We start from the raw sequence: 27,832 nt of genomic DNA, 5'->3' as shown, positions 1-27,832 counted from the left end.
TATGTAAAGGCAACTAACTTCATCCAGGTGCACTTGGAAGGTCTTTTTAATCAAGCCCATGTTACCCAGAATGATGGGAAATATCTTTCTGCCATGTTTTTTTAGTGAAATTTGAATTTTCTTTATTTCAGTCATGCAAATTTCATGTGTCATTTTTAACTCTCAAAATATGTCTCTTCTTGGGAATTGGGTGCAGGGTTTGGATCTAACTGGATTACAAAACGAGCTGGACCAAGTTACAGTGCTCCTGTTCTTCCAGCTGTGCAAATGTCCGCGGAACAGGTTTGTTCACCCTACTTCATGTTAAATTATTTAATTTTGTTGACTGAAAAACTGTCAGTGTTGGTTATTTTTTGGGGGGTGGAGGGAGTGAGAAGGGTGCTGGGGTGAGGGGTTATTCCATGTCAAGTGATCAAGGGCTCCCTGCATGACTATCACGGATTTTGATAAAACTTTATGCACAAAGTCTCACATGTATCAAACGAACTTTGGTGAAGTTTTAGTTTCGCCTGTGGAATATTCGTGGAGATATAGCCATTTGTTTGACCCCCATATTGCAATGACATACAGTACGACAGTGACATTCTGACAACTTTGAGACGCAATATCTCACAAGCTATGTTTCCAAAAAAACTGAAACTTAGCTAGCCTGCACAACTTTTTGAGCTCTATTCAGTGCTACCAATAATAATTTTTGTCGAGCACTGAGTGAATGGCTGAATTACAGTAAACTTGGCCGAAAAAATTAGTGCTCCAAAAAAAGTCAAAGTTTGACATTACTTAACTCCCACAATAATTGAGTAATAAATGCGAAATTTGGCGCATAATGTCTCAGTACAACGTTGTTTTCAAAAGTACAATTTCAACCTCCAAGCTCTTTCCATTAGTTTACAAATTAAGTGTAAAGTTGTTAATTTGTGTAAAAAGGCCAAAAATAGGGTATTTTCAGCCTGCTTTTACAGAAAAATACCTTTCAGAAACTCTTTCAAATCAGTCTTATTAGAAAGAGCATATTTCAAACCCCCTAGAAAAGTGGGCTTCATTTTTCAACGCAGGTTAACAATGCCCGAAAAAGGGGGACAAAGTTGGGAGATGTCACCATGGCAACGGTCTACGTTTCAACTTACAATTATGTCACTTTTCACACTGTTTTTCCCTGTTTATTTTTACTCAAGCTTTGGGTACAATTATAGTGTTCTTAATTAATGATTATTCCTAACTAGAAATTGAGGTGATAATTTTGTTGCATGCAGATCACAAATTACAACTTGTTTTTTTTTTTTCAGATTCACATTATTATTAATTCAGTTTAAAATGGATGCCAACGAATTGACTAATAATAATCCTTTTCTGCCAGACTGTGCCATTGGGCAAAAATTGTTGTCAAAGTGTCATGACGGCACATTTTATTCTAAAAAATGTGGGCTCATTTTTTTACATAATTTGTCAACCGATGAAAAATTGCTTATCACTCGGCGCTCTGAAGTTGAACTGATGGATAAAGACCAAATCTGCCTCCACCACAAAGCAAAGTATCTCGACAAATACGAATTAAAGCAAACATCGTGTTGTAATCCATTTGAAAAGAAAAATAACATTGTTCAAAGTGGATTGTTAAAAGTCGATCTTGCCATGTCTAATGATTTTAGAAAAGTGGCAAAAATAAATATCAAGCCAGGTCAGAAACTTTGCAGTAGGTGCAAAGCCCAATACATTTCAATGAGTGAAGCTACTGCAGCATCTTCATCTTCAGACGATTTTGATATCAGCATCTCCGATGCAGTTGATCAAAGCTTGACTGCTTTAGGAACCTCTCCATTGAAAATTCGAAGGTTAGCTAGTAGAGATAAAGCCGGCTATGTGATACGAAAAATTGAACGTGTGCAGAATGTGATAGCCAAGAAGATTACATCTGCTGCTGGAGTTTCAGCTGAAGAAGTTGGGCCGTCTCGTCAGTCTGTAGAATGCAAGTTATGTGAAGATTACACTGACCTCATTGAAGAAATGAAAACGAAAATTGCAATATCCAACAGGTCAATGAAAGTTCAATTATTGACGGCCCCAAAAAGTTGGTCAATAAAGGAAACAGCAATGAAGTTTGGCGTTTCAGAGCGCATGGTCAGAACAGCCCAAAAAGTAAAGAAAGAGAAAGGCATTTGTTCTATACCTGATGCAAAAATTGGCAAGTCCCTTCCAAAAGAAATTGCAAATAGAGTTCAAGATTTTTACGAAGACGATGAATTCAGCAGAATATGTCCTGGCAAAAAAGATTGCATTTCAGTCCGCCTCAATGGTTTAAAAGTACAAAAGCAAAAGCGGCTGCTGTTGTGTAATTTAAAAGAGCTGTACGTGGCGTACTGTAACAAATACGGAACTGAAATTGGTTTTTCCAAATTATGTTAGCTCAGGCCAAAGTGGTGTGTAACCGTTGGTGCATCAGGTGCACACTCCGTATGTGTCTGCACGATACATCAAAATGTAAAGCTCATGCTACAAGGCGCCAATGTCAAAGAGAACTACAAAGTTCTTATGGAAAAAACTGTGTGCGACCTAAATGTCAAGGACTGTATGCTACAACGATGTCAAAACTGCCCTGGTGAAGAAGCACTAACAGCATACCTGGAAGAAATATTCAAGGATTTAGATCCAGAAGAATCAATAGAATTTAAGCAATGGGTTCACGCTGACCGTGAAACATTAGAAACATGGACAACTTTATTGAAAGACTTGCAAGCAAGATTTGGAAGTTGACAAGCCACCATTTCATTTCAAAACATCAAAGTGAATATTTGAAGATGTTGAAGACAGGCTTAAAAGAAACGGAAATGATTGTTTTGATGGATTTCGCTGAAAATTACTCATTTGTTGTACAGGATGCCGCCCAAGGCTTTCACTGGGAAAATTCACAAGCTATGGTACATCCTTTTGTTACATATTACCCCAATGAAGTGGGCACATTGCAAGTTGTAAACTGTTGCATTATTTCTGATCATATGCGACATGATACGATATCTGTACACGTGTTTATTCAAAAGTTGATCAAATTTTTGGTAACTCAAACAAACATTACCAAAATATACTACTTCAGTGACGGCTTAGCTGCACAATATAAAAACTACAAGAACTTTGTGAATTTGTGCAATCACAGAAATGATTTCAACATTGAGGCTGAATGGAATTTTTTTGGAACTAGCCACGGAAAATCACCCTGCGATGGAGTTGGTGGAACAACTAAACGACTGGCTGCCCGGGCTAGCCTCCAAAGACCATCAACGGATCAAATATTGACGCCAAAGGATCTATTTAACTTTTGTGACCAAAATATACATGGAGTTAAATACATTTATGTACCAAAAGAAGAAATTGAAGAAAGCAAAAAGTTTCAAGAAGAAAGATGGCATGAAAGCAGCACAGTAGCCGGTACCAGAGAGCACCACCAATTTGTACCAGTCGACTCAAACTCAGTTCGTGTCAGCAAAGTTTCAAATGACACAATAAATTTTGTTGCCAAAATTTCTGATACTGCCATTCCAAATTTGAAAGTGTCCGAAATCTTTCCTGGTTGCTACGTTGCCTGTACTTACGATAATCATTGGTGGATAGGCAACGTTGTTGAAGTCTCAATTGAACAAAATGATGCATTGATAAAATTTATGCATCCTCACGGTCCAGCTCATTCGTTTTACTGGCCAGAAAGGCAAGACGTTTGTTGGGTTCCAGAGCAACACCTCATCTGCATGCTTTGTGCCCCTTCAGTTACATCATCCGGCCGCCAATATCAATTTCCAGAAACTGCATTGAAGAAAGTGGCTCAAAAATTTAACAGAATGTTATAAAGATTGCTGGCAGTTAAAATCAAAGTGGACTTCACTTTGGCTTGGGAACCATATAAGATACCCAATTTAGGCTTGGGAACCTAGGATAAGACACCCTAATCATTGGCTTTGGAACCAGAAAGATACCAACAAAAGGCTTTGGAACCTTGACAAAGAAACCAAATGTGAGGCTTGGGAACCTGGACGAAGTGGCCCACCCGTGGCTGGTATTGCACAGCTATTGGGCGTGACCCCTATGGCGATGGGGTTGCCAGTTCAAACTCTTGAACTGGTAGTGACAATGTCACCATGGACCAACGCAATAGAGTTGTAGTAATACTACGTCAATACAAAACTGTAACTTTAAAAATGACAGAACTATGTTGAAATAGAGGTTGTTGCTGTGGCAACGTCTCCCAACTTTGTCCCCCTTTTTCAGCCATTGTTAACCTGCATTGAAAAATGAAGTCCACTTTTCTAGGGGGTTTGAAATATGCTCTTTCTAATGAGACTGATTTGAAAGAGTTTCTGAAAGGTATTTTTCTGTAAAAGCAGGCTGAAAATACCCTATTTTTTGGCCTTTTTACACAAATTAGCAACTTTACACTTAATTTGTAAACTAATGGAAAGAGCTTGGAGGTTGAAATTGTACTTTTGAAAACAATGTTGTACTGAGACATTATGCGCCAAATTTCGAATTTATTACTCAATTATTGTGGGAGCTAAGTAATGTCGAACTTTGACTTTTTTTGGAGCACTAATTTTTTCGGCCAAGTTTACTGTAATTCAGGCATTCAATCAGTGCTCGGCAAAAATTGTTATTGGTAGCAATGAACAGAGCTCAAAAAGTTGTGCAGGGTAGCTAAGTTTAAGTTTTTTTGGAAACACAGCTCGGGAGATATTGTGTCTCAAAGTTGTCAGAATGTCATTGTCGTACTGTATTTCATTGTGGTATGGGGTCAAACAAATGGCTATATCTCCACAAATATTCCACAGGCGAAACTAAAACTTTACCAAAGTTCGTTTGAGACATGGTGAACTCTGCATATGAAGTTTCATCAAAATCTGTGATGGTCATGCAGGGCACTTTCCAAGAATCTGATCACTTGACATGGAATGACCCTGAGGCAATGTTTACCTTTTTACATTTCTTTATGTACTGCCTGTCTTTGTACTCCTGTTCTGAGCTGTTAAGCCTGATATTTTTGTCTCTTTCTATGCCTTGAATGGAAACTGGTTAGGCTCTAAATATGTCCTTTTGATGCTACTTATCATGCCCTGTAAAAGGATGTTTAAATTACCAAGCTCAATTGTAAATTGGTTGAGAGACAGATCCTTAGATGCAGAAATTGGTCAGAATTCCCTGTGATTGCTAACTGTTGGTTACTCTGTCATTGGCTACACTTGCTACAGGAAAGTGAGGCAGTGAAGCATGAGCTTCTGAGGACAATCTCAGATGTTTGAAGTAGATTTAGGTAATAAGTAAATATACTTGAAGATAAAGTGGGTATGGGAGGGAACAAAGCAGGGGCATAGCTACAAGGGGCCCTGGGCTGGCCTGGGCCCCTCCATTTTAGCCTCGGACCCACCAGCAGCCAGGCACAGCATCTGTGTAACTGATGGAACTGATCAGGATTCCTGAGCCCCGCCAGCTGAAACAATGTGGAGCCATCCTCTAGTGCTGCTGACTACTGAGCTTTATAGACTGGAGGCAGGTGGCTTCCACACTTCTTGGCAAGTTTTGGAGATCCCAGCCAGCTAAGGTAGTTTTAATTTAAATTTTAATAGTGAAGCTAAGGTAGGCAGAGAAAATGGGGAGCCCAGTGCACACTCATGTTAACTTGTTGGCACTCCCCTTTTCCCAAAATCTCACTTGTGGCTATGATACTGAGACAAAATAAAGAACAGAAAAAACAAAGGCGTGTGGAAAGAAATTTGATATTTGCATTTTGAGCTAATTGCCAAGTATAGAGGGTGAGGACATAGCTAGTGGACTTAACTAATCTACATTTCTGTGTTTTTGATTGCGCTTTCCTCATGTTATCATTGTTATGTTACATTTTACTTTTTTTTTCTATAGCTTATGACTGAATTTGATAAACTGTTTGAAGATTTAAAAGAAGATGACAAAACTCGGGAGATGGAACCAGCAGAGGTATTTTATGTTCGTTTGCTAAACTATTGTCCTGCCATAATGGACAAACTGATGATTTAATAGATTTTTATGGGAAATGAAGGAGATCTGGCAATTTCCTTCTGTTTCTGCTTAATCAGTACTGCTTCATGAATCTTCATTACCAATTACTTGGTGTTCCTCCTCCACCCATCCTTCTGCTCCTTTGAGCCATGTTGTATATAGTCTGGCCAGAAGCCACAGATTATGAATTCCACTGAATCAACAAGACTTTCAAGGTACAAGTCAAAACCTATTGGAAAAGGCATGACAAATCAAATAGGTCTTAAGTTGTTGCACAGAGACTGAACATGGAAAAATTTTAAACTGGATAATTACAGGTCTGAATTGTTTTTCATTTTTCAGTAATTACCAGATGAAATACAGTCTATACTAGAATATAAAATGAGCAATTTCTTCCAAATATTATATCCAAAATCAGGTGTTGGATTATACTCCTAGCCAGAGCAAAACCAGAAACTATACTTCCCCATTCCTGGTTGATACTGGAACTTCCTGTGGTGTCCAACTTTTCTCTTCCCATCCCCTTCCTCATAGTGTCTAGTACTTTTTGCCTCCCTCCTCCCCATGGTCTCCAGCATTTTTTTTCTTCCTACTCCCTCCCAGAGAGGTTTATTGTATTTTCTTACTTCTGTCACCCAGGTCAGCAATGAAGCTTAAGGCCTGCTGACACCCATCTCTCTCTGAAACAGGACATTGTAGGAGGTGGGAACTGGCAGGCCTTGAGCATGGGCAGATGCTCATGGTCTTGTGATGGCTGACCACAGTGTTTCTAGTGCTGTGCAGATCATAGCCTTGCTGACCTGGGAGAGGGAAGTAAGGAAGAAAAAACCTTGAGTGGGGAGGTGGAAGAAGGAAGAAAAATGCTGGAGATTATGGGGAGGGACCAAAGTTCCCCCCCCCATCCTTTTTATTCTCCTACTAAATCCATGATATATTTAAAAATAAAACTTACACTGTTGACCCTCTGAGAACTGTATTATAGTTTTATTTAGTGGTCTTCATTTGCAGGTTGTTGGTACACCATTACTTCCACATCAGAAACAGGCTTTGGCTTGGATGGTTTCACGTGAGAACAGCAAAGAGCTGCCTCTATTTTGGGAGCAAAGAAATAACTTGTACTACAATACACTTACAAATTTTGCAGAAAAAGAGAAACCAGAGAATGTCCTTGGAGGAATTTTGGGAGATGACATGGGTCTGGTATGTATGTTACAACTTAATCCACTCTTCTATGAAGCTGCGCTAGAGATTTTTAGCATGAACCGGCAAGGTAAATGCTCTGACACTCATAAAAATTCTGTTAATGTCCCTTCTGGATTCCATACGCCAGGTGTTCAATCCCAACCCACAGTCCAGGAGTTGCAGAAATCCACAACTTTCAGCTCCCAGCAGCCTTTGTAAGATCTTATGAAGATTAGCTCCTTCTATCTGTTACTAAGATTTCCCCCTGCTGGCCCATGACAGGAACTTCTACCTGTCAGCGATCCATATAGATCACTGTCAGAAGACTTTGGTCAGTGGACTATGGTCTGACTCAGCATAGCTTTTCTTTTGTGCTTACTACAACTTAAGATATTTGTTTCATTTCTTTGGATGCTATCTTGTTTCATATTGCTGAAATTAAGTATGTATCTTCTATTTTGATCACATTTTTTAAATAAAAGAAGTAGAAAATCCTTCTACTTGATTTTATAGTATGTTTGCAAGATTCAAACAATTGCTTTAATATATTGCACTTTCTTCTACAGGGTAAGACACTTGAAGCTATTGCCCTGATTCTCACAAACTTTCATGATGGGAAACCTCTTCCTGTAGAGAAGAGAGAAAATGATCAATCATACCAGGTGAGATACATGTGTATTCTTTGAATATTTATATTAACACCCACACCTCCCCATCTATTATGGCAGTGTTAAACTCAGAAAGATAAAAGGCAAATACTGTAGTATTCTATATTACATGGTCAAGTCACATTATTATGACCACCACCCACCTGTGATGTCAGGGACGCACAGCCAATGAACGAATGCACGTGTCACGCGCAGGCTTCGTGGGTATATATAGTGGGATGTCAGCAAGTTGCCAATATAGCAACTATGGTAGTCATGGGGAAAAACATGATTTATCAGATATTGGACAAGGCAATATCATTGGCTATTGGAACAAGGGCTGTAGCATTTCGGAATTTGTGAATTGTTCACAGGCTGCTGTGGTTAAAGTGTACTGTGAGTTGACAAATGTAATCTTTTTGACAACCTGACATGGGGGTAGGGAGCAGCATAAGCCATCATGCGTGGAGCAACTCCTGTCTAAATGAACCAGGGGGCTTCTAGATTTGTGTCCAAAATGACTGTGCAGCAAACCCTGTTGCGAATGGCGTTCTGCAGCAGATGGCTGGTGACTGCACCCATGCTCATGAAGGTTCATCACAAACAGCGACTGCAATTTGCACAGGAATACTGACATTGGACTTGAACCAACTGGCAGAGAGTTGCCTTCTCCAATGAGTCACGTTTTAAGCTCCATCGACTATTGTTGGATCTACAAAAGCCGTTATGGTCTGGGGATTGTTTTCTTGGTGTGGTCTGGGTTCCTTGTTAAGACTCTCAACTGATTTGGGTATCTCTCCATTCTTGCCGATCAAGTACACCCATACACGTTGACAGCCTTCCCTATGGCCAGTGGGATCTTTCAGCAGGACAATGTAACATGTTATACCACCAGAATTGCTTGCGAGTGGTTCACAGAGCACAACCAAGACTTCCAGTTACTTCCCTGGCCTCTGAATTCCCCAGACCTTAACCCAGTCAAACACATTTAGGACCATCTTGATAGACATGTTAAAACGACTGAATCCGTCAACAATTGTCAGACGCACTGCAGTCTGCATGGCTCCAGATACCTCTAGCAACCACCCAGCATCTTATTGAGTCACTCCCACAATGCCTGGTGGCTGTGCTGCCAGAGGCGGTTATTCTGGATATTAGCAGGTAGTGATAATCATGTGTTGCAATTGTGTGTTTATAGTGACAAAGCATAAGAGGTAATTATCTAATTGTATATTGTACATTGCTTTGTTTCTTCAAATATATTTATTCATGTTTATATTTCTGTTTAGAAATGTAATGTTACTGAAAAGCCAGAAAAGTGTGAGAAAGGCAATACCAATAAACTTGGTAAAAGAAAATGTGAAAAAGGCATCAGTAAACTTCATAAAGGTAATTTCAGTTTGTAACAACAGGTTGTGAGTTTTCAGTGATTGTTGTAGGTTTTTATTGTTGCTAGGCACTGTTGATGCTAACACTCCTTGAACATGCCTATGTGTGGTTTGTGTAAAAGTGTGCACCAGCATGATATTATGCTTACTTTTGACTTATGTAACCCCTGGATTAACTTATTAAAGCTCCTTTTTTCTCATATGAAAAATTCTGTATAAGTGTATCCCAAAAACATCATCTAAACAAATATATACAAATATGAATCACAGAATCAATAATTGAAAGCTACTGTTTCTCTTTGCGACTCTACAAGGTACTTGTGGCCTGGATTGACCATTGTTGGAAGCAGGAACTGAGCTAAATGGTCTGGCCCTTTATGGCTATTCTTGTGTTCTTATGAAACTAAAAGCTTCATTAGCCATTGATCAAACTACCCTTAAAATCAAGATTCCAGTGCAAAAAGCATACGAGCCTTGAACCAATGGATTATTCATCTCTACTTGTGAATTTATGTAGAAGACGTCATCTACATTTTTCAGCTCTGCCTCCTCTGACACTGCTCTGTGCACTCGGTTTCTCCTACAAATAAGTTGTGTCTTTCTGATGTCTTTTTGGTTTATTTATTTTTTTTTTTTTATTATCCACTTTCAGATGCTTTTGTATCAGGGTCAGCTCTGTCTGAGTAGAGACACAGACTCTCGGTGTCTGAGGTTTATAACTAGGAGGGACATCCTGTTATAGGGCACCTACCTAGCCAGTCTGCACCAGGGCAGGATTAATTTGTCGAGGGCCCCTAGGCACACAAGTACACTGGGCCCCCTGCCCTGCTCTGCCCCGCCCCACCCCACCATGCGCCCAGGTGGAAACAGGAAGCGGCGTCAGAGGGAAGCTTTGGGCAAGCAGCATCGCTTGCACAATTACAGTTCCCATTGCCTTTCTTACCCGCGTTGCTTGCTTGTCTTAATTTCCGTCGATGGGGGAGGGCTGCGTTGCCAATCGGGGGGGGGGGGGGGGAGGGCCCGTGTTGCCGATAGATGCTGGAAGGACCCATCGCCGTTTGGAAAAAACAATGTTGATGCCCTCCTTCATCGGGCTCCCCTGACCATTTCGGGCCCTAGGCACGTGCCTACTTGGCCTATTGGTTAATCCTGCCCTGGTCTGCACTAACACTTTTGTGGCCTGGGGACTGTTTCCCTTGTAGCGGAGCTCATTCCTGGTTGATACTAGAGCTTGAGAACAGGCTGTTTGGCATCTGTGTCAGTCTCTGGGACTTTATCAGTTCCATAGATATAATTGTATGTATTTCTTTATTTGGAATTAGCTCACACTTGTTCCAGTAGTAGCTCAAAGTGAAATACATTCAGGCGCAGTAGTTATTTCCCTGTCCCCAGAGGGCTACTAAAGCTTCAGAATTTTAGCATTTCATAGAAAAATAAAATTTGGGCATACAACAATACTAAGGATTAAATACATGCATAAATACATAGGTATACATATAGCATTGCTAGACAACATGTGCAAGCAATAAGCAGATCTGTATCGGACACCAACTATGCATATAGAAACACAAATCTTCTAGAGACAGAAAATCACACCGCTAAAGTATATCACTTAACTAATTCCATGTCCCATAAACCTTTCCCTTCAGGCAAATGCTCTAACCAATTGAACAATAAGGAATTCATAGAGGATGTCTCCACGGGGTATGAATGAATGCTGTTCCCAGGCAGTTAGCCAAAGGTGTGCCCACATTCTGCTAGTCTTAGACAGATCACAGCACTTCTGATGTACCAAGTCTTGCAGGATGATAAATTCTAGCACAATAGCTATCAGTCTTTCATTTTTCTTTCAGAGAAAAAGTTCACCAGTCTCCAAATTCAGACAGTTTATCTCTCTCTTCTCCAGAGCAGCACTGCACAGTGGTGTAGCAAGAGTGAGAGGCACCTGGGGCAGTGCTATCCCTCCCCCCACTCCTTCCCCACCCCTTCCTGCCACACATGCGTGCTGCTTCCCTTCCACCATAACTCTGTAACATTCCTAGCACGAGCAGCAACTCTCAAGCTGCTGTCATGCTAGCGTTGGCTCTTCCACTGACATCACTTCCTAGATGTGGGTCCAGGAAGTGACGTCAGAGGAAGAGCCAACGCTGGCGTGACAGCAGGTTGGGGGTTGCTGCTTGCACCAGAAACATTACAGAGGTATGGAGTAAGGTAAGCAGCGCGCACGCGTGGCAGTGGGGGGGGGGGGCAGAGAAGCAGCAGGGGGGTGGAGAAGGAGGATGGGTGCCTGCGCCCTCACCAAGATGGCACCCAGGGAAGATTGCGCCCCCCCTGTCTTACTATGCCATTGGCACTGCACGAGGAGTCTTCTCAGGAAATTTGTTTCTCAGCACAGCACACGAAGTCAGACAATTCTAAGCCGCAAACTTCTTCAGCCACTTTCTTTGTGCTTAAATTCCTTCTAGCATCATTCTTTGTCTTACTAAATGTGCTCTCTCCTCCACTGCGTGTCCTCCCCATGGACCAATTGGTACCCATCCTGAAGGGGCAATCTTCGGTCACATATCAGAATCATGAAGCCTGCTTGCCAGATGGAACCACAAATCATGCTATGAAGATAAGGTACCAGGCACGAATTGTCCAAATTCTGAAAATGTAGTCTCTCTCCTCCACGCATTTCCCTGGGAAGCGAGGAGCCTCAGTGCTGGTAAAGATGACCTGGGGAGCATACACAGCTTGTAAAAATTCCAAGATGATACAAGCAGAAAGGAAATGGTTTTTGACCTAAGTCAGGCCACAGGCCTAAAATGCCAGTGCAGGAATAGCCCTACAGGAGGACAGTTGCACTGTGGCTGATCCTTTAGTTCCTTGGAAGGAGGCAGACCTCTTAGCTTGGTGTCTTGTTCTTCTTAGCATTCTGATCACTGTCCCTCCCTACTGTGGACTGCTTTACTACATCCCACTTGTCTCTGGATTCATCTGCTGCTGATCACAAAAGAAAAAATTTTGTTTTACCTGATGATAATGTTCTTTCCTTTAGTCACAGCAGATAATCCAGAGTCCCACCTTTGTTTGATTTCTCATTTTTTCCATAAGGGTTAGGCCTTCTAGTTACTTTCAGATGGACTTTAGCTTCGTTTTTTGGAGCTGTGAAAAGAGAATTCTCTGCCGATTTGTTCTTTGTTTATCCTTCTGCTTTGTTAAGAGGAATATTGGCTTACCATCCTGTGTGTCAAAGTTTATCAACTTCTTCAAGCCAAGTACCCCCTAACAAATATCAAGAGTACCTGTGCCCAAGGTCCGCCCCTGACCCCACCCCCATAATAATAGTACTAATTATAATGCAATTTCTTCTATTCATTTTTCATATACACACAATATAATCTTACTAATACATAATGGTAACCACAAAATTAAAAAAACACACAGCACACTGTACACAGAGAAAATGTTAATTATCATTCATATATATTTTTTCTCAGAGGTCAAGGCAGATGATTTTAAAATATGCAATGTCACCTCAGTAACAACTAGAAAAATTGACAAATATAGTGCAAAATATAGACAGCAGATAGAAATGCTCAAAAGTGACGCAATTCGATCACTAAATTTAAAATAAAATCATTTTTCCTACCTTTGTTGTCTGGTGATTTCATGAGTCTCTGGTTGCATTTCCTTTTGACTGTGTATCCAATATTTCTTTCTTTCTGCTTCCTGCATGCTTCCTCTCCTCCAGATTTTATTCCCTTCCCCAACCAAAATCTCTCTCTGTCCCTCCATGAGTCCAACCCCATGCCCATTTCTCCTTCTATCACCCCTCTCCAGCACCATATCTCTTCCTCCATCACTATGTCCAAGATTCCTCCCCTTTGTATCCCCTTCAATTTGTCCCTCTGTTCCTCTCTACCATCATATCCAACATTTCTTCCTCTCATCGATCTCTTCCCCATGCATCTCTACCTCATTCCTCTCTCTCTCTCTCTTTGCCCAACAATTTTCCTCTTTCTTCCATTCTCCTTGTGCGCCATCTTTTTCCCTCTCACTCACACACTCATGGCCAACAATTCTCCCAATTATCCCAGGACAAGCAGGCAGGTATTCTCACTAGTGGGTGATGTCATCCGACAGAGCCCCGATACGGACGTCTCACAAGCATGTCTTGCTTGAAGAAACTCAGAAGTTTCGAGATGCCCGCACCGCGCATGCGCCAGTGCCTTCCCGCCCGATGGTCCGGGCGTGTCTCCTCAGTTCTTTTTCTTCCGCGGAGCTGAGAAGTTTACTTCAATTCTGCGCCCATTGAATCTGTTTTTTTGCCTTCTGTATTGCCGCGGGTTGGGTTCTTTTGGCTCTCCCGTGCGTTTATTTCTTTCTTTGATTTCTTTTTTAAAAAAAAAAAAAAAAAATTTTTTCTTCCGACACCGGGTCGGCCGCGTGGCTGGGGCCCCGCGCCTTCGACCTTGCGGCAGAGCTTTTCCGGCCTATGTCCCGGCAGATCACTGGTTTTAAAAAGTGCAGCAAGTGCCAGCGCGCGATTTCGCTCACGGACCCGCATCGACGCTGCCTACAGTGTCTGGGCCCGGATCACTTCCCGAAATCGTGCCGGCCTTGCTCCACTCTGATGGCGCGAGCGTTTAAGCGCCGTTGTCTGCTGTGGGAGTCCATGTTCAAGATGGAAGCTTCGTTGGATCCTTCAGCTTCGACATCAACTGGTGCTTCGACTCCGTCGGCGAAGCCATCTACCTCCCCGGCTGCTTCGGGCCTTCTGAAACCGGCCTCGTTCATGCCGGTTTCGGCCTCGACCTCGGCGCCGGTGCTTTCCTCCGTCTCCTCGGAACAGGTATCGACCCCTACAGTTCCACCGGCGGTGCTTAAAGTGCCGAAGACTGGCAAGCAGAAGCACGCCGCACCGAAAGAGTGCGGAGACCGTGCGGAAGGGCCCCCTTTTGGTGCGGATCCCTCCATATCGGCTTCGTTGCGGTCCATTCTGGAGGCTCAGTTTGTGGAACTCATGACCACCATGGGACCCCGGCTGATTGCCTCGATCCAGGGTGACCTCCCAGTTCCGGCTCTGAGGGGCGGGCCGCCCCCTCCTCCTCCACCGCGCCGCTCGACCTCGTTACTCGGCGTGGAGGAGCGGTGGGCGGTGTCCGGTTCCTCGAGGCGGTCCTCGGGTAGTGCCATGCCTCCCTTGGAACCGATTCCCTCAAGAAAGGCCTCTCTTAGTGATATGCCTCCCTTGGAGCCTATTCCTTCGAGGAAAGCTTCCCTTAGCGACTTGCCTCCCTTGGAACCTATTACCCCGCCCCATGAAACATTGTGGCGTCCACCTTCAAGACCTCCCAGTCCTGGGCATAGCAGGAAGCAGGACGAGTTCTTCCGAACTCCCTATCAAGCCTGGACGGCTTCTGGGGAAGCACCGACTCTTCCACCTCTGCGATCGACGGCCTCGAGTCCTATCTGCTCTTTAGAGGCTTCTGGGGACCAGTATTCTCACAGGAGGGCTCGATCCCCTTCCAGGCATCGAGAGGGGCATCGATCCAGACACTCTTCGAGGCATTCCTCTCGGCACTCAACCGTATCGCCTCAGAAGAAATTGCCTCGGATTGGGTATTCTGCTTCGGCTGGGTCTCCTCCTCCGGGCCCGGAGTTCGAGGACCCCGAGGTGTTTTACTCGCCCTGTTGCTCACAGGCTTCTGTGGAGCACGAAGCCTCGACTTCTTCTAGTCCTTCTCGAAGACCGGCGCTGGCGGACCAACTGTCCTTTTCCTCGTTTCTCAGGCAGATGGCGGATGACATGGACATTACCCTCGATGCTAGGTCTCGATACTCCAAGGAGTATCTCGATACCATGCACTTGCCCCGTCCTCCGGCCGAGTCCTTACGCCTGCCTCTGCACAAGCTCCTCGACCAGACCTTCATGAGGTGCTTTGAGTCTCCTTACTCTATCCCTGCGGTCCCTGGAAAATTGGATGCTCGGTACCGCACGGTGCATCATAAGGGCTTCGAGGGACCTCAGCTTTCTCATCAGTCCCTCTTGGTCGAATCCTCGCTCAAGTGGTCTCATCCTGGCCAGGTGTATGCTTCGGTGCCTCCGGGCCGCGAGGGCAGGACCATGGATAAGTTTGGACGACGCATCTATCAGAATTCTATGATGGCGTCCCGAGTCCTGAATTATAATTTCCACTTTGCCACCTACTTGGAATTTTTTCTGCCTGTGCTTCGAAAATTCACGCCCTACATCGATTCCCAGGCTCGGTTTGAGTTTGAGGAGGTGGTTGCTTCGCTGTCCCAGCTTCGTCTTCAGTTGATGCAATCTGCCTATGATGCTTTCGAGCTCTCGGCCCGAGCAGCAGCCTGCTCTGTGGCGATGCGCCGTTTGGCCTGGTTGTGGACCATTGACATGGACCCGAATCTTCAGGACCGCCTGGCAAACGTCCCGTGTGCTGGGGCGGATCTTTTTGACGAATCCATCGAGACTGTCACGAAGAAATTGTCGGATCATGAAAAGTCCTTCCAGTCCATTCTTAGGCCGAAGCCTAAGCCTCAGCAGTCTCGACCCTCTCGACCGCCATTGATATATCAGCGGCGTTATCAGCTGAGGCAAGCTCCTCCTGCGAGGCAACCTGCAAAGCGGCAGCCTCCTCAGAAGGCTCAGCAAAAGTCTCAACCGTCTGCTGTCCCTAAGGCTCCTCAGCCTTTTTGACTGTCTCGTCGAGGGCATAACCAGTCTCGTTCTGCCTCCCCCTGTTTTTCCCATCGGAGGGCGCCTCCATCATTTTTATCATCGCTGGGAGGCCGTGACCACTGACCTCTGCGTCCTTACTATCATCAGGGAAGGATATTCTCTTCAATTCCATCGGGTCCCTCTGGACCACCCTCCAAGAGAGTATCCTTCCAACTTGACACAGACCGCCCTTCTTCTTCAGGAAGCCCATGCTTTGCTCCGGCTCCGGGCCGTCGAGCCGGTCCCTGTGGACCAACACAACCAGGGGTTCTACTCCCGGTACTTCCTTGTTCCGAAGAAGACGGGCGACCTGCGACCCATTTTGGACCTCAGGGTCCTCAACAAATTCTTAGTCAAAGAGAAGTTTTGCATGCTGACACTTGCTTCTCTCTACCCCCTCCTCGAGCAGATCTCAAGGAGGCCTACACTCACATTCCCATTCATCCGGCCTCTCGCAAATTCCTTAGATTTCGGGTGGGACATCTACATCTGCAGTATCGAGTGCTTCCATTCGGTCTGTCTTCGTCTCCCAGAGTCTTCACGAAGTGTCTGGTGGTGGTGGCCGGTGCACTCCGGAACCAGGGTCTTCAGGTATTTCCTACCTCGACGACTGGCTCATCAAGGCTCCCTCGGCATCGGGGGTCATCTCGGCGACCCTGTCCACGATTCTGTTCCTGCAGAGTTTGGGATTCGAGATCAACTTTCCCAAATCTCATCTACAGCCTACACAATCGCTTCCCTTCATCGGGGCGGTCCTGGATACCATTTGTCTCAGAGCATTCCTTCCTCCTCAGCGCATGGATGCTCTTCTTCATCTGTGCCAGTCTGTGTCTTCTCGCCAGTCCATCTCAGCGAGACACATGATGGTCCTCCTGGGCCACATGGCCTCTACAGTTCATGTGACGCCGTTAGCCAGACTCCATCTCAGAATTCCTCAGTGGACCCTGGCATCTCAGTGGACTCAGGTGGCGGATCCGTTGACTCGACACATCATCGTCACTCCTGCTCTTCGGCAGTCTCTACTTTAGTGGATGACCTCTTCAAATCTATCCAGAGGTTTGCTGTTTCACTCTCCTCCCCACCAGAAGGTCCTCACAACCGATTCCTCGACCTATGCCTGGGGAGCTCATCTGGATGGGCTTCGCACTCAGGGATTCTGGACCAGTGCGGACCGCCTCCATCAAATCAATCTTCTGGAGCTCAGAGCCATCTTCAATGCTCTTCAGGCTTTTCAACATCTGCTTCACGACATGGTGGTCCTGATTCGCACAGACAATCAGGTGGCCATGTATTATGTCAACAAGCAGGGGGGCACGGGCTCGGCCTCCCTCTGCCAGGAAGCTCTCAGAGTCTGGGATTGGGCGGTTCGCCACAACGCCTTTCTCAAAGCTGTCTACATTCAGGGGAAGGACAATGTCTTGGCGGACAACTTGAGTCGTCTACTCCAGCCTCACGAATGGACGCTCCATTCCACACCCCTTCATCAGATCTTTGCTCAGTGGGGGACGCCTCAGATAGACCTCTTTGCGGCTCCCCACAATTTCAAGCTGCCTCAATTTTGCTCCAGGATCTACACTCCTCATCGCCTCGAGGCAGATGCTTTTCTGCTGGATTGGGGGAATCGCTTTCTGTATGCGTTTCCTCCATTTCCTCTCATTCAAAAGACTCTGGTCAAGCTGAGGTCCGACCTCGCCACCATGATTCTGATTGCTCCTCGGTGGCCCCGTCAACCTTGGTTCTCCCTTCTACTTCAACTCAGCAGCAGGGAGCCATTTCTCCTTCCAGTGTTTCCTTCACTGCTTACTCAACATCAGGGATCGCTACTTCATCCCAACCTGCAGTCTCTCCACCTGACAGCTTGGTTCCTCTCAACGTAACTCCTCACCAGTTTTCCCAGGCGGTGAGGGATGTCTTGGAGGCTTCCAGGAAGCCTGCTACTCGTCAATGCTACTCCCAAAAATGGACTAGATTTTCTTCATGGTGTATTTCCATTTCTACGGAGCCTCAGCGAGCCTCCCTATCCTCTGTGTTGGACTATCTTCTACACTTGTCTCAGTCTGGTCTCAAGTCAACCTCTATTCGAGTCCACCTGAGTGCTATTGCGGCTTTCCATCAGCCTCTGCAAGGGAAACCTCTCTCTGCTCATCCTGTGGTTTCCAGATTTATGAAAGGACTTTTTCATGTCAATCCTCCTCTCAAACAGCCTCCAGTGGTTTGGGATCTCAATGTTGTCCTTTCTCAGCTTATGAAACCTCCTTTCGAGCCTCTGAGAAAGGCTCCACTAAAGTTTCTCACTTGGAAAGTGGTTTTTCTGGTGGCCCTCACATCTGCTCGCAGGGTCAGTGAGCTTCAGACCTTGGTGGCGGACCCACCTTTCACAGTATTCCATCATGACAAGGTGGTCCTCCACACTCATCCTAAATTCCTGCCTAAAGTGGTCTCTGAATTTCATCTCAACCAATCCATTGTACTTCCAGTGTTTTTTCCAAAGCCTCATTCTCATCCTGGAGAATCAGCTCTACACTCTCTGGACTGTAAACGTGCTTTGGCTTTCTACTTGGATCGCACCAAACCACACAGACCTGCTCCTCAACTTTTCATCTCCTTTGATCCAAACAAGTTGGGACGACCTGTATTGAAGCGCACCATCTCCAACTGGATGGCAGCTTGTATCTCTTTCTGCTATGCCCAGGCTGGATTACCCCTTCCTTGTAGGGTCACAGCACATAGGGTCAGAGCGATGGCAGCCTCTGTAGCCTTCCTCAGATCGACACCGATTGAGGAGATTTGTAAGGCTGCCACTTGGTCCTCGGTTCATACATTCACCTCTCATTATTGTCTGGATACTTTCTCCAGAAGGGATGGACAGTTTGGCCAAACAGTGTTACAAAATTTGTTCTCCTAAAGTTGCCAACTCTCCCACCGTCCCATTGAGGTTAGCTTGGAGGTCATCCACTAGTGAGAATACCTGCCTGCTTGTCCTGGGATAAAGCAATGTTACTTACCGTAACAGTTGTTATCCAGGGACAGCAGGCAGCTATTCTCACGTCCCACCCACCTCCCCTGGGTTGGCTTCTCTGCTAGCTACCTGAACTGAGGAGACACGCCCGGACCATCGGGCGGGAAGGCACTGGCGCATGCGCGGTGTGGGCATCTCGAAACTTCTGAGTTTCTTCAAGCAAGACATGCTTATGAGACGTCCGTATCGGGGCTCTGTCGGATGACATCACCCACTAGTGAGAATAGCTGCCTGCTGTCCCTGGATAACAACTGTTACGGTAAGTAACATTTCTTTCTGTTCCCTTTCTTCTGTGTCCCCAGTTTGTGCTCCCCTCCCTGCCTTCGAGCCTTTGTCCCAAATTTTTCTTTCTTCCTTTGTCCAACGATCATGTCTTCTCTCCCTTACTCGCTCCGGGGCTGCACTCGCTCCCTTCAGGGCTGTCTAGCTGGGCTGCTCCTTCTACTTTCAGCAGCACAGGGACGCGGGCAGCGGCTCTTACATGCTGCACGTTGCTGACCCACAAGTCTTCCCTCTGACGTCAGCTTTGGCATCGGAGAGAAGGCTTCTGGGTAAGTCAAGTGTAGCATGCAAGAGCCGCTGCCTGTGTTCCTGTGCGGCTGAAGGCAGGAAGGAGCAGCCCACTTGGAAGGAGGTAACTTGGATCCTCCACTGACCTGAAAGGCTTCCCTCTGACGTCGGCTCTGATATCGGAGGGCAGCCTTCCGGGTTGGCTTTGGCAGAGGGGGGTATGCAGCTGGAGGCCATGGGATTCCCATGGAAGGAGGGCGATAGACCTTCGTAGTGCCACGTACCCCCAACATGCAGCTCTCGTACCCTGCGTGTTGAGAAACTCTGCTGTATGTGATGGATGTTTAATGGAACAATTAAATAAGGAATGGTTGTTTAAAATAAGATTTTTTTGAGAGGTTAGAGGACACGGCATAAAACTAGCAACAAGCAGATTGAAAACAAACTGTGGAAAGTATTTTCCCACATAGCACATAATTAAACTTTACAATCTGTTGGGTCACCAACATAGAGGGATTATAAAGAATGCTGAAGTAGTTCCTGGAGGAGAAGTTAATCTAAAAAAAAAAAAATATCCAGGTTTATTTGGGAAAGTCATCACTTATCCCTTGAAATAAGCTTTGAGAAACTGTATCTAATTGTTGGAATCTTCTAAGTATTTGTGACCCTGGCTGGCCCCTATAAGAAACAGGATGCAGACATCTTTAGATCTGAATAGATGCTTTGAATAATAGCATTTTAAATTTGACCCATTGATCAATGTTTGTGTTTCTTTGACAGAAGCAACTTGTAGTTTCCAGAAAGATACAGATTTCGACTTGGCTCTTGCAGAACCAGCTACAAAAGTAAAACGGAAAGCAATGAAAAAAGGTAATGTTTGCAAACTTCAATATTTCTCTTAGAATCTGAGTCATGTGGCAATAAAGTGCTTTTCAGCACTAAATAGGTGGCCTTGTTTATCTTAGCTGTTGCTGTGCTATCCTGAAGACCTGTCAGACAGTAAGATAATCTATCCTTATGAAAAGAGGAGGGATTGTGTGTTTTGAGTGTGCTGAGCAGAAGCACACTGCTAATTTTCTGCAGTGGAATAGAGTTCTCAAAGAAAATTTTGTGCAAGTCTTGCCCTGTGAAATACATAAAAATACTGAAGGGGTAATAAACTCAACCACTATGTTGTTACTGTTGAGTAACTAAAGAAAGTTACTTGAAATCAGGAAAAGTCACTTCATGAAAAATATTCATGAATATTTTTCATGAAGTGACTGTGAAATACAAAAGCTTACTGTGAACTTATTCTGGACCAGAAGAAATGAGCCTCAAATGTGTGGGGACAGAAAAAAATTAGATATGTTTTCTTGCATGGAAATAAGCCCCATTAACAAACAAAAGTAAGAACATTGGGCTAGATGCACTAAAGTCAGTGATCGTCGCTAAACCATCAAGTCCATCTCTTGGTCCGTTCCTTCTGCAGCCCTCACTTCTGTGTGATTTTTGGGTGGAAACAAAGTACCTACTAGTGCTGCCCAATTCAGGAAAAAAATTTTTCGATTTGATTTGGCCTATTGAATCAAATTATTATTATTTTTTTTTTAACTCTCTTGGTGGGTTTATTTTGTAAGGACAACACAAAGGAATCCAACAAAAACTGCAGTATCACTAGCCAAAGCAAAAACAAACAACAAACTGCAGACTCCTATGTACCAGATGCAGGCAATGTTTATTATACCAAATATTTTATGCAGTTGAAAATACCACCTTATAACAAACCAAGGAACCTGACACGGTCCGTGTTTCAGAAAACACTCCTTCCTCAGAGGTCCATGGTTGCTAAGGTATAAAGTAAACCGCAATAAAAGTTATAAAACAGCCATTTGTATGATATCCTTCTCCACTTAGAGTGTTCGACGCATACAGACGGCTGTTTTATACCTTTTATTTTGGTTTACTTTATACCTTAGCAACCATGGACCTCTGAGGAAGGAGTGTTTTTCGAGGAGAGAGAGTGACGTCAGTGGGGGCCTTTCATTTCCATAAAAGACGCTGTGGCTGTGTTTCTACAGAGGGCTACCTACCTTCCCAGGTGCTGGTGAGGGACCGTTGCTCCTATGAGGAGTACTGCCTGCAGAACCTTTTTTGGAGTGTTTCCTGCTCCCCTTGAACGGTTCCGGTTTCTAACAGGCACCACTCAGGAGAGAGAGAGTGACGTCAGTGGGGGCCTTTCATTTCCATAAAAGACCCATTTGGAATCTTCAACATTAATATTTAAACCAATGCCTTAAATTTTATTGCAAGAAGAAGGGGCCGCTGGATTTATGCCTCCTGAGCCTCCACAGGATGTTTCCCTAAAAGATATTTGGCTTATAAATACAAGAGTGGAGGGGATGTTATTGTCAGTTACAAAACAAAATGAAAAATTTTCTACCGAGGTGGTTCAGAAATTTGAAAATGTTGACCTGAATTTAAAAACTTTAGATAAGCGACTGGGGGGTCTCGGAGACTCAAATCTCCACAATGCAGAAGGTATCTACCTCCGTTATTAAAGATTCACAATTAATGCATTCGAGGTTTGAAAATATGGAGAATTTACTTCGATCTAGGAATCTGAGTTGGTTAATTTTCGCAAAACTCATCTTATTTCACCAGAAATATTGTTTCGTAAGTACTTAAAGGAAGTTTTGGGATTGCCAAACTCAGATTCCATACTTATATCTAATTGTTACTATATCCCACAAAAGAAAAAATTAAGTCTAGAGAAAGGGGTAGACCAATTGGTTACAACTGATTTAAATCTTACCGAATTTTTTGGAGGATTCCTCAGACACTATAACTAATTGGTCTACATTATTAATTACTTGTTTTAATGAGATAGATAAGAGTTTAATTATGAAGACATATTTCCGGAATAAACAAGTAAAATTTTGTGGGGATATGGTACAAATATTTCCTGATGTTTCAAGACCTACCCAGCTGAAGAGGAAAGCTTTTCTTTCATTAAAACCCAGATTAATAGTTCTTGGAGCTACTTTTTATTTGAAGTTTCCATGCAAATGCCTTGTGCAATTGCATGAAAAAGATTATATCTTCTGGGATCCAATTCAATTGGAAAGTTTCCTGAATGTAAATGAACCAAATAAGACTCAGTAACTGTTATATTTTGAGGAGGTAAATCATTAAGTTCACCTGAAGTTGGTGGAGTTTCCCCCTGTTGTTAGAAGGAACTCCTGATTATTATGTTTATTATAATTATTTGTTATGTAAAGGGAGTTAGCCCTTTCTTAATGTGGGCTAGATGGGAATTTGTTGATTTTTTTATTTTCTTAAATGGTCATAGACTGTAAAATTCCATTCTTTATTGTTCTGTAATATGAACTGTTGTAAAATTATAAATATATAAATTAAAAAAAAAAAAATACACTGTACACCTTGGACTATAAGTGAGCCTTAGCTTTCTATTTTGAGTGGACTAAAGCCCATAGAAAGTCCATCCAGCCTTTTGTTTCTTTTTGTAAAAAAACAAAACTCAAAAAAGAGAAAATATAAAAAATGGAATACAAGGAAAAGTAATGCTCAAATATACTACATATAACTAACAAGCCTACATCAAGAGGTGGCTATTATACAACATTCTAAATGATGAAAATTAAAAAAAATAAAATAAAAGTCTAATAATTATAACAATGCACATTACTTTACTCTTACTTATGTTACTGAATTGTTTCTCATGGCCCCTCTAAATTTGTTCCAACTACAATGAGTGCCAGAATAAAAATTCTTTCTCCTCAAATGTAACAATATATTTTTTCCCCTTTAGGAGCTATTGTGTCGCAGTGCAGTGCTAAAGTTGTTTCTGAAAAGAAAACTAGAGCAACTCTGATTGTATGTCCACTCTCTGTGCTGAGCAACTGGATTGTAAGTCTCTTGGCATTCCATTCTCAACTTCAGCCGCATTGGTCAAAGTAGAATTTGACTGCTGTTCCTTTTTTCTGCTTCTACATTTGATGTAAGCAAAGAAATAAACTAGATTGCTGGATGAATTGTAGAAGATGCACAAATGGATGGAATTTAAAGTGCTTGCATTTCCTTTTTAACAAGTACATAAGAACATAAGCATTGCCTCTGCCGGGTCAGACCAGGGGTCCATCGTGCCCAGCAGTCCGCTCCCGCGGCGACCCCCCCAGGTCCATGACCTGTAAGTTCTCCACCACTTAAATTGTTTATACCCTAATCATGAAATAACCTGTATAGTAACCCTCTATCTATACCCTGCAATCCCTTTCTCCTTCAGGAAGTCATCCAATCCCTTTTTGAAACCCAATATTGTACTCTGTCCTATCACCTCTCCTGGAAGTGCATTCTAGGTGTCCACCACCCTCTGAGTGAAGAAGAACTTACTAGCATTCATTTTGAATCTGTCTCCTTTCAGTTTTTCTGAATGCCCTCTTGTTTTTGATGTCCCTGCTAGTCTGAAGAATCTGTCCCTTTCCACCTTCTCTATGCCTCTCATGATTTTATAAGTCTTTATCAAATCCCCTCTAAGTCTCCACTTTTCCAGGGTAAAGAGCCCCAGCTTCTCTAGCCTTTTTGCATATGAAAGGTTTTCCATGCCCTTTATCATCTTTGTTGCTCTTCTCTGGACTCTCTTGAGTATCGCCATATCCTTCTTAAGGTACGGCGACCAGTATTGGACGGAGTACTCCAGATGCGGGCGCACCATTGCTCGATACAGTGGTAGGATAACTTCCTTCGTTCTGGTAGTGATACCTTTTTTGATAATGCCCAACATTCTGTTCGCTTTCTTTGAAGCCGCTGCACATTGTGCCGCTGGCTTCAGCGTTGTATCCACTAATACTCCCAAGTCTTTTTCTAGGTTGCCTTCCCCCAGTACCCTCCCTCCCATCGTATAGCTGTACAAAGGGTTCCCTTTCCCTATGTGCAGACTTTACATTTCTCTACATTGAAGCTCATCTGCCATCTTTTTGCCCACTCACCCAGTTTGTTCAGGTCACTTTGTAGTTCTTTGCATTCCTCAACAGTTCTGACCCTACTGGAGAGTTTTGTGTCATCCGTGAATTTTATAACTTCACACTTCGTCCCTGTTTCCAGGTCATTAATGAATATATTGAACAGCAGCGGTCCCAGCACTGACCCCTGTGGGACACCACTCGTGACCCCTTTCCAATCAGAGTAGTGTCCCTTTACTCAAATTCTCTGCTTCCTGTCCGCCAGCCAATTTTTGACCCATCTGTGCATGGTTCCCTTCCATCCCGTGGCTCCACAGCTTCTTTAGTAGGCGCTCGTGGGGTACCTTGTCGAAGGCTTTTTGGAAATCCAGATATACGATGTCTATAGGGTCACCTTTGTCCAGTTGTTCACTGTCCCCTCAAAGAAATGCAATAGGTTCGTTTGGCATGATCTTCCTTTACAGAAACCATGCTGGCTTGTTCTCATCAGATTATTTTTTTCTAAAAACTCATTGATACTTTCCTTGATCAATGATTCGGCCATCTTCCCTGGAACTGAGATTAAGCTCACCGGTCTGTAGTTCCGTGGGTCGCCTCTCGATCCTTTTTTGAAGATAGGTGTAACATTTGCTATCCTCCAGTCCTCTGGGATTACCCCTGTTCTCAAGGATAGATTACAAATCTGCTGCAGTAACTCCGCTGTTTCGTCTCTGAGCTCTTTCGGTATTCTCGGGTGGATTCCGTCTTAGCCCAGAGTAGTCCAATGATAAAGATCCACTAAGTACGCTAACTTATTTTACTGCTTTTTGAATCTTTACAGGTTAAAAAGAATATAATTCATATAACAGTGTCTATTTGACATCTTATTTTTTATTATTATTCTTTCTTTGAGAGGAAGAATATATGCCTGTGCCACATTTTATTAGCTCTCTGTGATAAGAACATAAGAAATGCCTCCGCTGGGTCAGACCTGAGGTCCATCGCGCCCAGCAGTCCGCTCACGCGGTGGCCCATTAGGTCCAGGACCTGTGCAGTAATCTTTTATCTATACCCCTCTATCCCCTTTTCCAGCAGGAAATTGTCCAATCCTTTCTTAAACCCCAGTACCGTTCGCTGCCCTATAACGTCCTCTGGAAGCGCATTCCAGGTGTCCACCACACGTTGGGTAAAGAAGAACTTCCTAGCATTCGTTTTGAATCTGTCCCCTTTCAACTTTTCCGAATGCCCTCTTGTTTTTTTATGTTCTGAAAGTTTGAAGAATCTGTCCCTCTCTACTCTCTCTATGCCCTTCATGATCTTGTAAGTCTCTATCATATCCCCTCTAAGTCTTCTCTTCTCCAGGGAAAAGAGACCCAGTTTCTCCAATCTCTCAGCATATGAAAGGCCTTCCATCCCCTTTATCAGTCGTGTCGCTCTCCTCTGAACTCTCTCGAGTAACACCATATCCTTCTTAAGGTATGGCGACCAATACTGGACGCAGTACTCAAGATGCGGACGCACCATTGCCCGGTACATCGGCAGGATAACTTCTTTCGTTCTTGTTGTAATACCCTTCTTGATTATCCCCAGCATTTTATTCGCTCTCTTGGCGGCCGCTGCGCACTGTGCCGTCGGCTTCATTGTCATGTCCACCATTACCCCCAAGTCCCTTTCTTGGGTACTCTCATTCAGTAACATCCCTCCCATTGTATAGCCGTGCCTCGGGTTTCTGATTCCCACATGCAGTACTTTACATTTCTCAACATTGAACTTCATCTGCCATCTCTCTGCCCATTCTCCCAATTTGTCCAAGTCCCTTTGCAATTTTTCACAGTCCTCCTTTGTCCGAGCTCCACTAAATAGTTTGGTGTCGTCCGCAAATTTTATTATCTCACTCTTTGTTCCTGTTTCTAGATCATTTATGAATATATTAAATAGCAGCGGCCCGAGCACTGAGCCCTGCGGAACACCACTCGTGACCTTCCTCCAGTCTGAGTAGTGTCCCTTCACCCCTACCCTCTGTTTCCTACCCGCCAACCAGTTTCTGATCCATCTATGCACGTCTCCGTCCACCCCATGGTTCTTCAGTTTCCGGAGTAGACGTTCATGAGGCACCTTGTCAAAGGCTTTCTGGAAATCTAGGTATATGATGTCTATGGGGTCTCCTTTGTCCATCTGTTTGTTAATTCCCTCGAAGAAGTGCAATAAGTTGGTCAGACACGATCTCCCCCTGCAGAAACCATGTTGGCTGGTTATCAGAAGTTCGTGTTTTTCAAAATGTTCATCAATTTTTTCTTTTATTAGTGCTTCCGCCATTTTCCCCGGAACAGAGGTCAGACTCACTGGTCTGTAGTTTCCCGGGTCTCCTCTTGATCCCTTTTTAAAGATGGGCGTAACGTTGGCTATCTTCCAATCCTCTGGAATCACACCTGTTTTCAGAGATAGGTTGCAAATTTGCTGTAGTAGTTCCGCTATTTCCTCCTTTAGTTCCTTCAGCACCCTTGGATGGATTCCATCCGGACCCGGGGATTTGTCAGTTTTTAGTTTTTCTATCTGTCTGCGCACATCATCAAGGCTCACTTCTATGGATGTTAACTTTTGTGCTTGATTTCCATTGAAGAATTGCTCAGGTTCCGGTATGTTGGTTGTGTCTTCGTTTGTGAATACAGATGAAAAGAACATGTTAAGTCTTTCTGCGACCTCTTTCTCTTCCTTCACCGCTCCCTTCCTGTCTCCGTCATCCAGTGGTCCCACCTCCTCCCTAGCCGGCTGTTTCCCTTTAACATATCTAAAGAACGGTTTGAAATTTCGTGCTTCCCTGGCTAGTCTCTCTTCATACTCTCTTTTGGCTTTTCGAACCACACGGTGACATTCTTTTTGATATTTCCTATGCTCTCTCCAGTTTACCTCAGTTTTGTCCCTTTTCCATTTTCTGAATGAATTTTTCTTATTGTTTATCGCTTCCTTCACTATTTTAGTTATCCACGCCGGGTCTTTTATTCGACTCTTGTTGCACCCTTTTCTGAATCTGGGGATATATAGATTTTGCGCCTCGCTCACCGTGTCCTTGAAAAAGGACCAGGCTTGTTCTACCGTCTGCTGAAAAAGCAATGTATGCTAAACAGTGCAAATTCATGTGGATAGTATGAATGAAGTCACCTTTTTGGGAAGTATATGGAAACTAGTCTTGGTACTCATAATCTAGACTTCATGTTACATGACTAGCATTTGATATGTTGTATCAACTAAAACCTGTTACATCTACTTGGGAGTCTGTACGTTAGGTGATAGCAAAGTTGCTTACTTATAACGTGGGTTCTCCGTAGACTTGATGGTGAAGTCTTAGACTGATCCTATGTGTCTCCCCTAGCTAAGATACTTACGAATAGCTACGAGTTCTATATAAAACT

At 43.8% G+C, this 27,832-nt stretch overlaps 1 protein-coding gene across 3 annotated transcripts in view; it reads left to right on the top strand.

Moving 5' to 3' along the window:
* Nucleotides 1-27,832, top strand: part of HLTF (helicase like transcription factor) — a 92,538-nt gene that overhangs the window by 17,165 nt on the left and 47,541 nt on the right. For all 3 annotated transcript variants that reach the window (XM_033957799.1, XM_033957797.1, XM_033957798.1), the window contains exons 5-11: nt 197-282; nt 5,896-5,970; nt 7,021-7,212; nt 7,761-7,856; nt 9,131-9,230; nt 20,263-20,352; nt 23,294-23,391. In XM_033957799.1, coding sequence (XP_033813690.1) covers nt 197-282; nt 5,896-5,970; nt 7,021-7,212; nt 7,761-7,856; nt 9,131-9,230; nt 20,263-20,352; nt 23,294-23,391 — 737 coding nt within the window. The remainder of the gene's footprint in view (nt 1-196; nt 283-5,895; nt 5,971-7,020; nt 7,213-7,760; nt 7,857-9,130; nt 9,231-20,262; nt 20,353-23,293; nt 23,392-27,832) is intronic.

The sequence above is a fragment of the Geotrypetes seraphini genome, chromosome 9 (genome assembly GCF_902459505.1).
Source record: "Geotrypetes seraphini chromosome 9, aGeoSer1.1, whole genome shotgun sequence".
In the NCBI taxonomy this organism is placed as follows: Eukaryota; Metazoa; Chordata; class Amphibia; order Gymnophiona; family Dermophiidae; genus Geotrypetes; species Geotrypetes seraphini.
Note: the sequence above shows the minus strand (reverse complement) of the source record. Positions and strands in the feature narration are given on the sequence as shown.